This window comes from Chaetodon trifascialis, chromosome 22, assembly GCF_039877785.1.
Source record: "Chaetodon trifascialis isolate fChaTrf1 chromosome 22, fChaTrf1.hap1, whole genome shotgun sequence".
NCBI classification, from domain to species: domain Eukaryota; kingdom Metazoa; phylum Chordata; class Actinopteri; order Chaetodontiformes; family Chaetodontidae; genus Chaetodon; species Chaetodon trifascialis.
In genome coordinates this window covers 20,128,637-20,143,525 of record NC_092077.1, presented here as the reverse complement: position 1 = coordinate 20,143,525, position 14,889 = coordinate 20,128,637, and the positions used below count along the sequence as shown (strand labels likewise).

Here is a 14,889-nt window from a genome sequence, read left to right as displayed (position 1 = left end):
TCCTTCTTCTACTACTACAGCTGTTCTGTAGGTCTTCAGCTCTCCCTCCACCGTCCAGGTGTTCTTGGGTCGGCCTGTTTCACGTTCGCCGGCTGGTGTCCACTGACGTCCAATCATTTCCATCGCCTTCTCGTTATGATGGCGGCCATGTTGTCATATTTATGCTGGCTGAGTAGTTGACTGGAGATGATGTTGGGCCAGAATATTCTCTTTATTCTCTGAAGGCTTTTGTTGTGAAAGGGCGACAGTTTGTGGAGATCGTTCCTAATAAACTTAAAGCAGAGAGCACAAACACAAATATTTGTTTTTGCAGGAGCTCTGCGGGGTCGTGCTAAAGCCTCTGTGTGTGTGAACCACAGTGAGTCCCACTGTGTGAATGTGTGTGCGTGAAGCAGTAAAATCTGCGCAGAGTATCAGGGAAGAACGACCCGAAGCAAAACTTTACAACCAGCTGAATGGTTCTCTGTGAACACGGGGTAGACACAATAATGCGAACGCCTGACCAGCCCACTCAAACGGTGCTGCTGTTAATCCCACGTTAAATCCTCAGCTGCTGCCTCCGACGTTAAAATACTCCTGTGACTGTGCTCTTGACAAATAATATCAGAAACACCACAGAGTTTACAGCCTTCAGCCAGCTGACAGAGTCATGACGCTGGATGATCAGTGTGTGTCGGTGACGTTTCATCAGCTACATTTTATCAAACGACTGAAAGTGTTTTGTCTCCACGTTTTGTCCGTTAATCCTTTCACATTATCAGAGAGAGAGTTTGTTTTTCAGTTTGATCACGTCCTCGCGAACACGTGGTGACTCATTGTTTCTTTGTCAGCTGCTCTGAGGTCAGTTCTCTCTGACCTCTGCATGTTTCTGATGGAGGCCAACGAACGAGGAGCAAAGCGACGACTGAACTGTTCACTTGACTAAACGTCCGTCTCAGCGTCTCTGGGTTCAACGCGATGTCCTCAAACATCTTGTTTTGTCTGAGCAGCAGACATTCAGTTAACGACGATGAGCGTGGTCACATTTTAGAAATGACTGAAGTCATTAAAGCATTTTTAGATTAGATTCAACTTCAGAGAGCGACACAGAGACGACGAAACGCAGTTTAGCATCTAACCAGAAGTGGCACGAGGTTTTCAGGGATTTATGTCGAAGAATAAAGTGTTTCAGCAGCACAACAATTATCACTATGTCCTAAAGTGATCAGAGATAAAGGAAGAGCCGGTGGAGGCAGACGGCTCCACCCTGATCCTGGGTCTGTCTGGTCTCTGCCTGTTTAAAGGAAGTCTTCCTCACCTCGCCGCCGAGCGCTCGCTCAGGAGGGAGCTGTTGGCTCTCTGTGGATGAAGAGTTCGCCTGGATCAGCTCTGGATGGAAAGTGCTGAAGTGAAAAGCTCGAGTTCCAGTAATGAGAAGCGTTTCACCGCCTCGGTCAGCGCTGATGAACAGTTACAGCATCTGAATACGAATGAGGCTGAGAATTAGAAAACATCGCATGTTCAGCTGCTGCGAGCGCAGAGAAATAAACAGAAACTGCCCCGAGCCTCAATTAGTCACCAAGAGAAGTCTGAACAGTCAGAGGACAAACAGCAGGTCAGAGGTCAGAGGTCAGACACGCAGCAGATATAACCAGAGATCACCCATCACAGGCTGTCAGGGGTGAGAAGTGGCATCACCTTCCTGTCCCCTGTGGACATGTCTCTCACTGATGGACAGGTCCTCATACAGGTTTCCAGATGGTGTGAAAAGACGAAAGGAAGCCATCTTAGCAAGCTGGCACCACCCTCAGGTCAAACCCAGGGGGCGCTGCTGTGACTGAAGACCGATGGCGTCGCTCTAATCTGACTGTCTACCTGCTCCTCAGGTGGAGGTGTGAAGGTGAAGGAGGTGGATGAAGATGTCGAGGCCCTGCAGGCTGCTGCTCTGGCAGGTGGCTCTCAGCTCGTTCTATCACGCCGTCACAGGTAAGAGGGGACGCGGGGGGTCGCTCACATCATGTCGTGATGCTTCAGTCTGCGCTAACATCAGCGCTAACATCAGCTGTGTTTGGCCCTCAGCCAGTCTGTGTCTGGGGGGGTCGGACATCTTCGCCTCAGTCAGGGAGAACAGTCCGCTGGGCCAGTTCATCGCTAACCTCACCATCACCGGAGAGCCAGGCGCCAGCACCGTCCGGCTGTGTCTGACTGGAGACAACGCAGACTGGTTCTACTTAGAGGGTCGCACCATCCGACTGAACACGTCCGTCTCCAGAGTTCTGGACCGAGAGGTACACCTGGATCTTTACCTTTAAACACGTCTCACCTGGATCTTTACCTTTAAACACGTCTCACCTGGATAATCTGCAGTAAAGGTCTGACTCAGGTGTGTGTTTGTCTCTCAGGTTCAGGGATCAGTGCTGATAGCAGAGCTGACCTGCTATGAGGATGATGTCATGCAGGTAGGTCACCTGTCTAATATTAAAAACAGCGGACAAACCGAGCTCTCTGCAGTGAAAAGCGTGTGTTTCCTCAGAGTCAGTACAGGATCCTGGTGGAGATCGTGAATGAAAATGACAACAGACCGAACTTCCTGGAGGAGACGATTCACCCGTTCACCATCAGTGAGGTAAACCAGGCTGATGCTGCTCGCATGCACCACACACCATGAACTAAGATTCATGCAAACTGAATCCATCTTCCCATCACGTCTAACTGAAGTCTCCATCAGAGCTCCACCTGCAGGCTTCACCTGGTGGACAGGTGGACGAGGTCAGAGGCCTCGACGGCTTTTCCGTCTTTGCTCTGAATGACGTTGTTCCAGAGGTTTCTGTCTGACAGGCTGTTGGTGCAGGAACGTCTTTTTTCTGGTAACTCTTCATCTTCAAACAGCTGCACTGCTTTCTGCAGAGCCGTCGTCTTCATGTGACCACAATCCCTCAACAAAACACGACGCGTCACACGCGTTCTCCAAAAATGCCCAATATCTAATGAATCGGCCAGAGGTGTGTGCGTGTATGAGCACAGCTGTAAACGTGTGTGTGTGTGTGTGTGTGTGTGCGTGTATGAGCACAGCTGTAAATGTAAACGTGTGTGTGTGTGTGTGTGTGAGTGTGTGTGTGTGTGTGTGTGTGTGTGTGTGTGTGTGTGAGAGTGTATGAGCACAGCTGTAAACGTGTGTGTGTGTGTGTGTGTGTGTGTGTGTGTGTGTGTGTGTGTGTGTGAGTGTGTGTGTGTGTGTGTGTGTGTGTGTGTGAGAGTGTATGAGCACAGCTGTAAACGTGTGTGTGTGTGTGTGTGTGTGTGTGTGTGTGTGTGTGTGTGTGTGTGTGTGTGTGTGTGTGTGAGCACAGCTGTAAACGTGTGTGTGTCTGTCTCTGCGTCTCCAGCTGACAGCAGTGGACACAGTCGTCTTCACTGTGAAGGCAGTCGATGCAGACGGAGACGTGATCAGTTACATCATCGATCAATCATCGGTAAGGTGGAGCACAGACCCGTCCACGTACGTCTGTCCACGTCTTCATGAACTCACCTGCCGCCTGTTTCCTCTCACCTGTGCCGTGTTACCTGCAGCGTGACGCCTGGTTCTTCAGGATCGATCTACCCAACAGCGGAAACGTGGTTCTGAACAAACCTCTGGACTACGAGACCAGGACTCGCCTGCAGGTGATCATCTGGGCCGAGGTAACGCTCACTCACCTCTTATTTACACACAGAGACACAGAGACACACAGAGACACAGAGGGACACAGAGGGACAGAGAGAGACAGAGAGACAGAGAGAGAGACAGAGAGACAAAGAGACACACAGAGACACAGAGGGATACAGAGGGACAGAGAGACACAGAGAGACAGAGAGAGAGACACAGAGACACAGAGAGAGACAGAGAGACAAAGAGACACACAGAGACACAGAGACACACAGAGAGAGACACAGAGACACAGAGAGAGACACAGAGACACAGAGAGAGACACAGAGACACAGAGAGAGACAGAGACAGACACAGAGAGAAAGAAAAAAAGCTTTTTTTCTAGGATGTTTAAACTTCCTGATGTGTGCACACAAATATTTGTGTTTTTGTCTGAAAACTGAATGACTGAAAAACCCTGACTCTCACTTCTTCTTCTTCTTCTTCTTCTTCTTCTTCTTCTTCTTCTTCTTCTTCTTCTTCTTCACGACTTCCTGTTCTACATTCTTCTGGCATCAGGACGTCTGCGTTAACAGAAAATAACTGATGTTTGCTTTGTGTGGTGATGAAAACAGGAAAACACTGCGGACAAATTCAACACATCTGCTGTTCTGACGGTGAACGTTGAGGACGGAGACGATCAGTATCCTCACTTCCTGCCCTGCACACCTGTCTCTCCAGGTGTTCCTGTCTGCATGAGCCCGACCTACACCGCCAACATCACGCACAAACAGCAGGTGAGCAAACACGCAGAAACATGTGTGTCCCGGTCTTCAGATTAAAAGGTTATCGTGTCATCGGTCGTCCTAATCGATTCGATTATTAGCTTGTGTGCTAATTCCAAAACAACAAAGCTAATGCTAGCTGAGCTAGCTCTGTGCTATAAACAAACACTGTGCAGCGAACAGGCAGGTGATTGGCAGTTACACGGACATCACACTGCATTCAGCCTCTTACCTGCTTACCTGCCCACTCACCTGATCACACAGTCAGTATTTAAGCTGCTGTCCCCACACTCACTCACTCACTCACTCACTCACTCACTCACTCACTCACTCACTCACTCACTCTCACTGCTCATGGTTTCAACTCTGTCTTCATGTTAGCTCTTTTTCAAAATAAGAGCATGTTGTTATTCAAGGTCGCTTCTTCCAGGCTCAACAAATCAAACTGCTTTCAACAAACCGGATGCACCAGAGGGGAATGAACGGGGTTATTTTAGGCTAAGTTAGCTCTAACCTACAGATAAGGTGCATCTGAAGAGCGGCCCAGGTAAACACAGAGAGATTTTGATGCTTTCAGGTAAAATCAAACAGGTAAGATGATCTCTGGACTGATCTGTGTTGATTTAAATCCACATTTCAGTTCTACACATGTAAACGTATGGATCTATTTCTTTTTTGTTTATTTACCTTCACGTGTGCTGTAAACAGACATGTTTGTTTTCTCTTCCAGAACACCGCTCTGACGTTTTCTCCTGGTCCAATCAGAGCAGAGGATGGAGACAGAGGAATCAACTCTCCTCTGATCTACAGCATCCTGTCAGGTCGGAGGGGATCCGTAAAATAAAAGGGGGCGTAGAGGGGAATAAAACACAAAATCAAATATATATACATACATTCAATGGGGGGGGGGGCATTGAAAGATTGCTCATGTGAAGCTTGAGTTCAGTGTCACATTAGATAAAAAAACATGTAGCACAGTATGTAAAACATATGTATATACAAAACGGATGCATGGATGTAAAGACAGGATGATGAAGCATGAATCACAGTCTGACGGCAGCTGGACTGACAGAGTGAATGCAGCAGGTGCTGCTTAGAGCCCCCGCCGTCTCATGCAGGGGGTGGGATGGGTTGTCCATGATGGATGTCAGCTTGGCTAACATCCTCCTCTCACCCACCTCCTCGATGGAGTCCAGAGGGTTGGACTGTCCTCTGGACGGCGTCAAAGAACGTGACCCTCGCTGTACTCAGATCTGTGGAGCAGGTAGACGACTGCGTCCTCCACGCCAATGGGAGGGGGTCCAGTGTGATCCTCCCCACCGTCTTCATCAGGTGGGAAGTTAAGGCTACCGGCCTGAGGTGGCCGGGCTCTGGACTCAAACCCTCCCCGACCTCGTCTTCCTCACCTTCATCCTCCTGAGCTCCTTCCTCACCTGATCTGCTGTCATGGAGAGGCTGGGGTGGGAACTGTGGGGTGATGAGGGGGGAGGTGCATGTGAGAGCAGACTGTACTTATGATGCGGTCAGACTGTCAGAAGCATGTAGACAGAGGACGCTCATGGTTTGAGTAAATAATGCTTCATCTGATTTTACAAGACGTTCAGTCTGTGTGTACAGGTGTGTACAGGTGTGTACAGGTGCGTTTGTGTGTTAACAGGTGGTGATCAGGGCAGATTTGTCATCAACAACATGACCGGTGAGATCCAGTTAACCAGACCTGTGAACACTCAGCGACTGACCAGGAATTTCACTCTCAGCGTCATGGTAACAGCAGCACTTCCTCTGTACTGTCTGACTGAAAGTAATCACTGCAGATCAAAGAGACTCACCCACCTGTGCTTGAATCCCCCCCCGCAGGTGTGTCAGGTGAATGACCATCTGAAGTACAGTGTCGCTTCAGTTCTCATTAGAGTTCTCAGTGAGAACATGTTCCCTCCGGCCTTCAACAGAACCGTCTTTAAAGGTTTCATCATCCAGAGCTCCAGCCCTGCCTCCATCGTCTCCACCTATGGGAACCAGGTGTTACAGGTCCAGGTGTCAGACCGTGACTTCTCTGATGTAAGAGCACCTGCTGGTCTGTGCGTATTATACCTTGTATGACACATGTGAGTCATCACACATAAAGAAACAGCAGAGCGAGCAGAGAAACACCAAAGAGCGCCGGCTGACACAGCTCCCGTCACGTCTCGTAGCTTAAAAACGCCACGTACCAGTTTTACCGTCTGCACGAGAAACAGAGACCTGACGTTAATGTTGGAGCTCCTCGGCCGTCTACGCTGCCTGAGCGCTGCATTTTTCTGCTTTCTGCTCACAAAGCTGTCCAATCACAGGGCCTGAATCCACACATCCAATACTCCCTCCATCCTCCATCTGGACTGTACCAAGTCACCCAGGGAGGGGTCTTGATCGCCCGGACGGACCGACTGCAGGCCTTTGACCGACACATACTTCAGGTGGGTCGAGCTTGGATACAGTATTATACTACAGTAAGTCAGTATCATTCATGTGATACTACCTTCGTCACTCTGGAGTACAAAAGACTCTCAGTCACCCGCCCGGTGTCCCTTCTTAAGGGACTGGGGTCCCTTCAGTCTTTGGGTGCCTGGGCAGCAACATCGGGTTGCACTTTAGAAATGAGGCTCATTAATGAACACGTTGTGACGTTGTGAAACAGTCACCGGTCGGTTTGGTTTGAGATTATGTTTGGTTCAAATCTGTCAGTTCAGTGTTTTACTGACATACATTCAGTTACTTACTCTACGTTACTTCACTTAAAAAGAAATCAACATTCATTTTTGGGTTTAGAGCGCTCGTCCACCTATCAGGAGGTCAGTGGTTCGATCCCCGGCCTCGGCAGTCCACGTGCCATGACAAGTATCCTCGGGCGAGATACTGAACCCCAAAACCGCCCCGATGCTGCGCCATCGCTGTGTGGATTCACGTGTACGTCGCTTTGGCGTCTGAATGTGACTGTAGCTGAAAGTCCTCGCTGAGGTGAAACAGATGAGACAGAACAGCTGTTTGTGAAGCGAGACATCGGGAGCTGTCAGCTGGTATCGACTTCAGAAAGTCCTGCTAGCTAACGAGGATAACTAAACACCTTTACTGATGACAACCCACGTCTGTCCTTAAACACACCATGACCTCCGTTTTTTCTTTTGAAATGTCATTTCCAGAGACAAATACTGTCTTACACTGAGACATCAGCAGACTGTTGACGTGATGTCTCAGGTCCTCAGGTGTGTTTGGTCTCTCTGAAACACTCGATCAGCAGGAGGATCAGAGTGAAGATTAAAACTAAAAGCTTCACAGTGTGAATCCACTTCAGCGCCATTAGAACTGAGCCAGGCAGATGAAATATATATGAGAGCATGTGATGGTCACAGTCTGTTAGCAGAGATGAAGAGGCAGAGTGGGAGTGTTACCTCGAACACGTTACCAGGTGTGTGTTGATGTGTGTTGTGTTCACTGACTGCAGGTTGTGGCCAGAGACGAAGAATCTGGAGACGAAGTTTCAGCTTCAGTGGACATCGAGGTCCTGCAGAGAGGACAAACAGGTGAGAACACCACCAGGACGGAACCTGGAGTTACGTATGTAACTGTGTACGCACACACGTGAACACACAAACACACACAGCAGACACACACACACACACACACACACACACACACACACACACACACACACACACACACACACACACACACAGCTGTGTGACGACAGAAACAACAGAGCAGCATCGACTTCCTGTGGAGGAGCAGTGGGCTGTAAACGGGGGGGTGCATTACATGGGGGGGTGTATTACATGGGGGGGTGTATTATGGGGGGGCAGGACAGCTTTCTGCTCTGCTGATCTCGGACCACACACTGGTCAGCTGCTCACTGGTTATCTCCTCGTTAGTCGACCACGTCGACACTCAGCAGCAAAGTGCCGGTTGGGACGGACGTGTCTGACGTCCCCTCTCAAACATGACGTGTCTTCTTTCTGTGACTTCAAGGTGCATTCATGGACATTCATCATGAAGTGTGATTTTTAGGTTTTTCTGCTAAATAAAGTCGGCTGCTGTCAGATATCAGGGAGGAGCTGTAATAAAACCACAGGATGACCTTTCTGACAATATTACCTCATAAAAATGGTGAAATGAGTTTGAGGCTCACGATTTTCCGACATTGTGTGTCAGACAGGACTGTCATCCTGTTTCCATTATCTTCATCTCTTCAGACATATAATAAAGAAGCCAGAGCATCTCAGCCTCCATGCTGCTCTCTCCTCTTCCCATTTGTGACGTCAAACCAGAAAAACAGCAGAGAAGCACCGGCGTGCTGACGGTGGGACAGCCGTCTTTAGCTGCGTCTAAAGAAACATCCATATTTCTGTGTTTTTGTGTTTTCAGTGCCTCGTGGTGCGTTCACTGAGCAGCAGCTGTTTGGAGACGTGGACGGCAGGCTGGCAGGAGGAATCGCAGCAATGATCATGCTGCTGTTTCTGTCATCTGTTCTGTTTCTGCTGCTTCGAACCATGAGGAGACGACAGCGGCACAGAAACGCCGACGAACACGAAGCCGTGGACCTCGGAAAACATCCCAACGTGGTACGAACTGAACCGTATTAATACACCTGACGAGATGTTTGGATCGTTAAACATCTGAAAGATTTGCTTTTGAAACGGCAGTTTTCTCCTTAAACCTCCTTACAGCACCTGTAATGTACATTTTTATGAAGTGCATGTATGAAGAGAGATGTGAAAACAGTGTTGGGTGTCTCTGATGGTGACGATTATCAGCTGAATCCAACTTTGTCTCCTAGAAATGACGTTTATTTACAACTGATTCACATTCAGACTGACAAACATGATCACTGCCTGCATTAAGAACATTTCTGAAGTGAAACGTTACATTTGTGTACCGTGCTGCAGTAGCAGGGGGTGGTCGGGGTGGATGGCAGACAAGCTGAGAGGGTTCACTCCAGAGCAGGGAGCAACATCTGGGGCTGAAAAGCCAAAAACTACAGTTCCTCTAATGACCAGATGAGGCTCGCTCTGAAAGTGAGTCAATCCCACAGACCTCTACATTAAAATGTACAGCAGAATAAACATGTTTCACAGTCTGGTAGGAAAATAACAGTTTTGGTCTCTACAGGTAACTGAATAAAGCGAATGTTAGCCACTCGTTTCATTTACATTAAGGCTCAAAGTTAAACAGAATTATGGGTGCGGCCGGTGACATCATGGAGACCACGTCCATGTCTGACAAAGCTCTCAGGAAACGTCCTGACTGCTGCTGATTTGCAGTGAATTCAAACGTAGCGTGATGGCGCCTGAACAGAAGCATAACCGTTTGACCCTCGGTGCTCTCACTGTCGTTTACGAGCCACTGAAACTACCTGCTGAGCAGCAGGCAGCAGATAGACAGTCTGAGGGGGGACGGGGGACATAATGGAGCATTTAGAGGCTGAAACATGGCTGAATGCTGGACTGACACAAACACAGCTCCACATGAACGACCATGTTTCTCCATCAGAGCTGGCTGTGGGAGCGAGCAGCAGTCTGATAGCAGGTTCAGCGTTGTTATCATCCAGGTGATGACGTGCAGGCTGTGTGATGGGTGGAGGTTCAGAGGAGGACAGCTCTACAGGGTTGGGTCAGGGTCGGGGTTTGGTCTGCAGAAAGCTGTTTGAATGAACGTTGAAGCTCCTGACTGTCTGCAGTCTTTCTTCTCTGTGCTGCCTCTCTTCTGTAGAGTTTACTGTGGTTTCGAACGGTGAGTTCAAAGCTGCTCCTCGTGATGTGATGTTGTGATAGTCAGTGTGGACTTCCTGTCGTGCTTCTGTTTATAGCCCACATCAGTGCAGTGGAAGTGTGTGTGTGTGTGTGTGTGTGTGTGTGTGTGTGTGTGTGTGTGTGTGTGTGTGTGTGTGTGTGTGTGTGTGTGTGTGTGTGTGTGGCGTCCTCGTGTGCTCAGTGTCAGTGCCCTGTGTTCATGTGCAGGTGGTAGATCTGAGGAATACGTCTGTGACACCCCTGACTCATAATTTATGCACATAAAGCAGTTTAAACGATGTTAAAACAAGCAGAGAACGAGCTGCTCTGCGTTCACACATCCACAATTTAACACTGTCAGAGAACGACTGCTGCAAGCGTCGGCACATAATAAATGAACAAGCCAATCTGCACAATATGAACTATCATTAAAAGACCGTTTCCGGTCATAACAGACAGAAACACAAACCACAGCTGAACTCAGCCAGGCCGGGCTTCAGGTACAGGTGCTGAGTGAAAGCATGGAGGGAAAGGTTTCACCTGAGGGGATGTTTGGAATATTTAAACAGTTCCTCATCAACATGCCGACTGTCAAATTAACTTTAAAAAAAGGTTACACATCAACATAAAGGCCATCTGACCTCCTGCTTTCCTGAGGCGTAACTTTCTGGTGACGCTGACTTTCACGTCAAATGATCGAACACACAAAGTGTTATTCACATGTTCTGTTTCACTTCAGTCAATCCAAAGTGTGAAGTCAGTGTGAATGAAGTCAATCAGGGCTCGACATGGCTGGAAGAACAAACATTAAGATGATCAAACTCAGTGAATTAAAATCTGATTTTTTCTTTAATAAAAATGAAAATCAGAAAAATGAAGTGATGGTCGTCTGTTTGACATTTGACCCACATTTCTCCATCTGTTGCTCTCGTACAGCTACTGAAGCGTAAAGCTTTGGACGGAGACGCTTCAGACAGAACGAGGAGGAGTTTAAAGCTTGAACAGTTAAAGTCATACAGTCTGAAATCATAAGCATTTCAAAGTGATGAACGTGATGCTCAGCTGCTGCAGGTCTGCTGAAGTGTGATAAGTCCAGCTGAGCTGACGTCTCAGTGACAAACTAAGCTGCTTTCAGGGTTTTGGACCGCTGGTCTTACCTGGTGCTCCAGGTGGTTTGTGACGCTGAACCATCTGAGAAGTCGTGGCTGGAAAAGAAAAAACTAAACTAAAATAAAAACACTTGGCAGGTGATTGGATAAACCGTCTGTCACAGGATAGCTTCAACCAATCAGATCAACAAACCGCGGCGTCCACGCTGCTTCTCTGGCTGTCCTCATGGCTGGACCACGCCCATCGCCACCAGTCGTCCTCGCAGGACGCTGATTGGTCCCCATGAGTGTGTTTAGACCACGAATGAATGAAGATCCATAAAGATGGATTCTTACATCACATGCAAATCCAGCTGCCTGGAAAGGTAAAAGTCAACCGGAGTGAGTCTGAAGTGTTGTGTTGGGACCTCTGCGGTCCGTCTGTGGATGAGCTGAAGGAAACCAGACAAACTGAAGCTGAAATCAAACCTCTGTGTCTGACAGGCGAGCTCCAGCCGGCCAGCGTTCATGGAGGAGTCTTTGTACAGCAGCAGAGCTTTCAGGCATGAATATCAGTCCTCCTCACAGTCGGAGAGCTTCCACGGCAGACAGGGAGTCTACACCAGGAGACACTCTCTGCTTCCTGCTCCTTCATCATCCTCCAGCATCCTCATCAGCGATCCTGGAGGAAGGTCCGGACTGCACTCTGACCTGTTTCCTGTGGAGGAAAAAGCAGAGTGTCGAGCTGAGGCGACGGAAACCACCGAGACCCTCAAACTGTCTGACGTCAGAGCGGGGTCAGCCACAGGTGTGTCCGCAGGTGTGTCCACAGGTGTGTCCGCAGGTGTGTCCACAGGTGTGTCCGCAGGTGTGTCTGCAGGTGTGTCCGCAGGTGTTCATGATGATGACATCACAGCAGTGAACACAGAGACGATGACATGAAAGCAAAGCAATCAGATGAGACGTAACAGGAGTCAGAGGACCCATTCAGGTAGACGCTACCTGAGGACGAGTCCAGCTCAGAGGACACTTCTCTGCAGCAGCCAATCACAGATCAGAAAAATAAATCTGCCGTCTCTGCAGCAGCCAATCACAGATCAGAAAAATAAATCTGCCGTCTCTGCAGCAGCCAATCACAGATCAGAAAAATAAATCTGCCGTCTCTGCAGCAGCCAATCACAGGCCATGAGAAGTAAATCTGACGTCTCTGAGTTCAGTTTTCTTCACACTTAAACAACCAAACCAGCCAGTTTGAACAAATGTAAAAACACTTTTTAGATTAAAGCGTCGAACTTTGCTGTCTTCACAGGAGACGCCTCCTGCTGATGGCTGCTGTTTCTGCACTCTGCTCCAGCTCATCTCAAACCATCAGGTCATGTGACGCTGCACTCCATCAGTGTCCCTCTGGACTTTTGCTCTGGGTCATTGTCCTGTAAAGAACACATGAAGCACGGAGCAGCTGGACTGGCCTGTGGCTGCAGGACGCTGTGGCAGCCATGTTGGTCCAGTGCGCTCCACCTCCTCCTCCTCCTCCTCCTCCTCCTCCAACACCTGCAGATACTGTCCATTTACCTTCTGCGTCTCACAAAGACACAACAGCTGGAACCAAACACGTCAGACCTGGACTCATCAGAGCAGAGTCCAGGTCTTTTCTGGTCTCCTTGTACGTCCTTCTCGTATGTCTCTCCTGGTCATGGTTTCACTGCAGCAGTTGAACCACAAAGGCCTGATGAAGACCTCATCCATCAGTGGATGTTGCTCATTGTGTGCAGCTGGCCATTAGAGGAACTGTAGTCTTTTTTTTTTTTAAGAAAAAGGACAAATTTTCAAAGAAGCAAACTGAGAGAGAACGAGTGTCAGTTTCTTCCATATTGTGCAACCCTTCTATTTATACACACACACACACACACACACACACACACACACACACACACACACACACACACACACACACACACACACACACGCATAAGCTTCCTGCATTGTTCAGCACACTCATGTGGAGTTTCCCTTGTTTTTCCCTTGTCGCCCGTTGATTTGACAATGTTTAATTAATTATTGTTAAATGGAATATTCTGGAATCTTGTGGCTCGAATTCATTAAAGAAATCAATAAATGTGTTAAATAAATCAAAGAAATGATCAATCTGATATTTGATATGTTATTTTTTCAGCTTTAGTTTTTCAGTTGACACTCAGCGCTGCGACACGTTAAAGTCTTTTAGAGTCTGTTTTTCTTCATGATCATCAACTCGAGTTCAAACCAAAACTCAGTTTCCATCTGAAGACTTCAATAAATCAAACTAAATAAACTTTAAACCCACGAGTGCTTCAGATGACGGCTCCTGTCAGCTGTTCAGAACAAGGAAGGAGTTCCCACAGAAGAAAAGTCCTCTCAGGACAGAATGTTGTTACGAGCTGTAGCCCCCCCTGCTGGACGCACTGGACATAACTTCCACATTTCGAAAATAAAAAGGTCCAATTCAGCTTTCTGTGGTTTTAGTGTACTTTTATTGAAACAACAACCCTAACCAATGTCCCCACAAACAGAGCATATTGCACACCTGAACACACACCTGAACAGGTGACCAGGTGGCTAAAGATCTTCAGCAGCCCCAGTTATAAAACACAGTGCTGAAAAACAGCCGAGAAATATACCAACAACCTCAGAGCTTCCACATGTAAACATCAACACATGTAACACACTCAGACTCACACACGTCATATGAACACACACGGTGAACAGACGAACAGGTGAGCAGACAGACAGGTGAGCAGACGAACAAGTGAGCAGACAGACAGGTGAGCAGACGAACAGGTGAGCAGACAGACAGGTGAGCAGACAGACAGGTGAGCAGACGAACAGGTGAGCAGACAGACAGGTGAGCAGACAGACAGGTGAGCAGACGAACAGGTGAGCAGACAGACAGGTGAGCCGACAGACAGGTGAGCAGACAGACAGGTGAGCAGACGAACAGGTGAGCAGACAGACAGGTGAGCAGACAGACAGGTGAGCAGACAGACAGGTGAGCCGACAGACAGGTGAGCAGACAGACAGGTGAGCAGACGAACAGGTGAGCAGACAGACAGGTGAGCAGACAGACAGGTGAACAGACAGACAGGTGAGCAGACAGATGGGTTTATCACGTCTCTTTTGTTCCACCATCGTGTGACTTTTGTTTTTGAAACAGATGCTCAGGTGTAATAAAATAAAATAAACTTTTTATTTGTTCAGGAGGGACAATCTTCCTGTTTTCATTCTTCCTCGTTCTCCTGTTCTGATCTGCTCCTCACCCTCTCTGTGACAGGGATGACAGAGGATGGCAGAGGATCAGGGTTTGGTTTCATCTACAAACACTCATTTCAGTCCCACGTGAAAGGTTTCAGATCAATGACTGCTATCGATATTTATCTTTAAGCTTCTTCTCAGAAATAAACTTTCTCCTCGAACAGCTCCTCTTATTTCTTCAGGTTTGAGGACGTGGCAGGACGCAGCTGCGACTTTTCTCCTCGCTGACTGAATCCTGCGCTGCCATTGGTCCACACCCAATCGCCAGCCAATGAGAAGCGAGCATGATGACGCCGACGTTTGACGTCAGTAAGAGGACACGCATCCTCGCTGAAGTGGACCAATCGGATCAGGAGAAGTGTTCC

General features: G+C 48.3%; 1 protein-coding gene across 1 annotated transcript in view; it reads left to right on the top strand.

Annotated features, from left to right (window-relative positions):
• Nucleotides 1-10,179, top strand: part of cdhr5-rs (cadherin-related family member 5, related sequence) — a 10,457-nt gene extending 278 nt beyond the window's left edge. Inside the window, exons 2-15 of the mRNA XM_070992633.1 lie at nucleotides 1,866-1,965; nucleotides 2,059-2,267; nucleotides 2,382-2,438; nucleotides 2,513-2,605; nucleotides 3,366-3,452; nucleotides 3,550-3,660; nucleotides 4,240-4,401; nucleotides 5,120-5,210; nucleotides 6,047-6,153; nucleotides 6,247-6,447; nucleotides 6,720-6,842; nucleotides 7,868-7,946; nucleotides 8,785-8,981; nucleotides 10,129-10,179. Of these exons, the coding sequence (XP_070848734.1) occupies nucleotides 1,893-1,965; nucleotides 2,059-2,267; nucleotides 2,382-2,438; nucleotides 2,513-2,605; nucleotides 3,366-3,452; nucleotides 3,550-3,660; nucleotides 4,240-4,401; nucleotides 5,120-5,210; nucleotides 6,047-6,153; nucleotides 6,247-6,447; nucleotides 6,720-6,842; nucleotides 7,868-7,946; nucleotides 8,785-8,981; nucleotides 10,129-10,179 (1,641 nt within the window). The 5' untranslated portion in view covers nucleotides 1,866-1,892. The remainder of the gene's footprint in view (nucleotides 1-1,865; nucleotides 1,966-2,058; nucleotides 2,268-2,381; nucleotides 2,439-2,512; nucleotides 2,606-3,365; nucleotides 3,453-3,549; nucleotides 3,661-4,239; nucleotides 4,402-5,119; nucleotides 5,211-6,046; nucleotides 6,154-6,246; nucleotides 6,448-6,719; nucleotides 6,843-7,867; nucleotides 7,947-8,784; nucleotides 8,982-10,128) is intronic.
• Nucleotides 10,180-14,889: the final 4,710 nt, after the last annotated feature.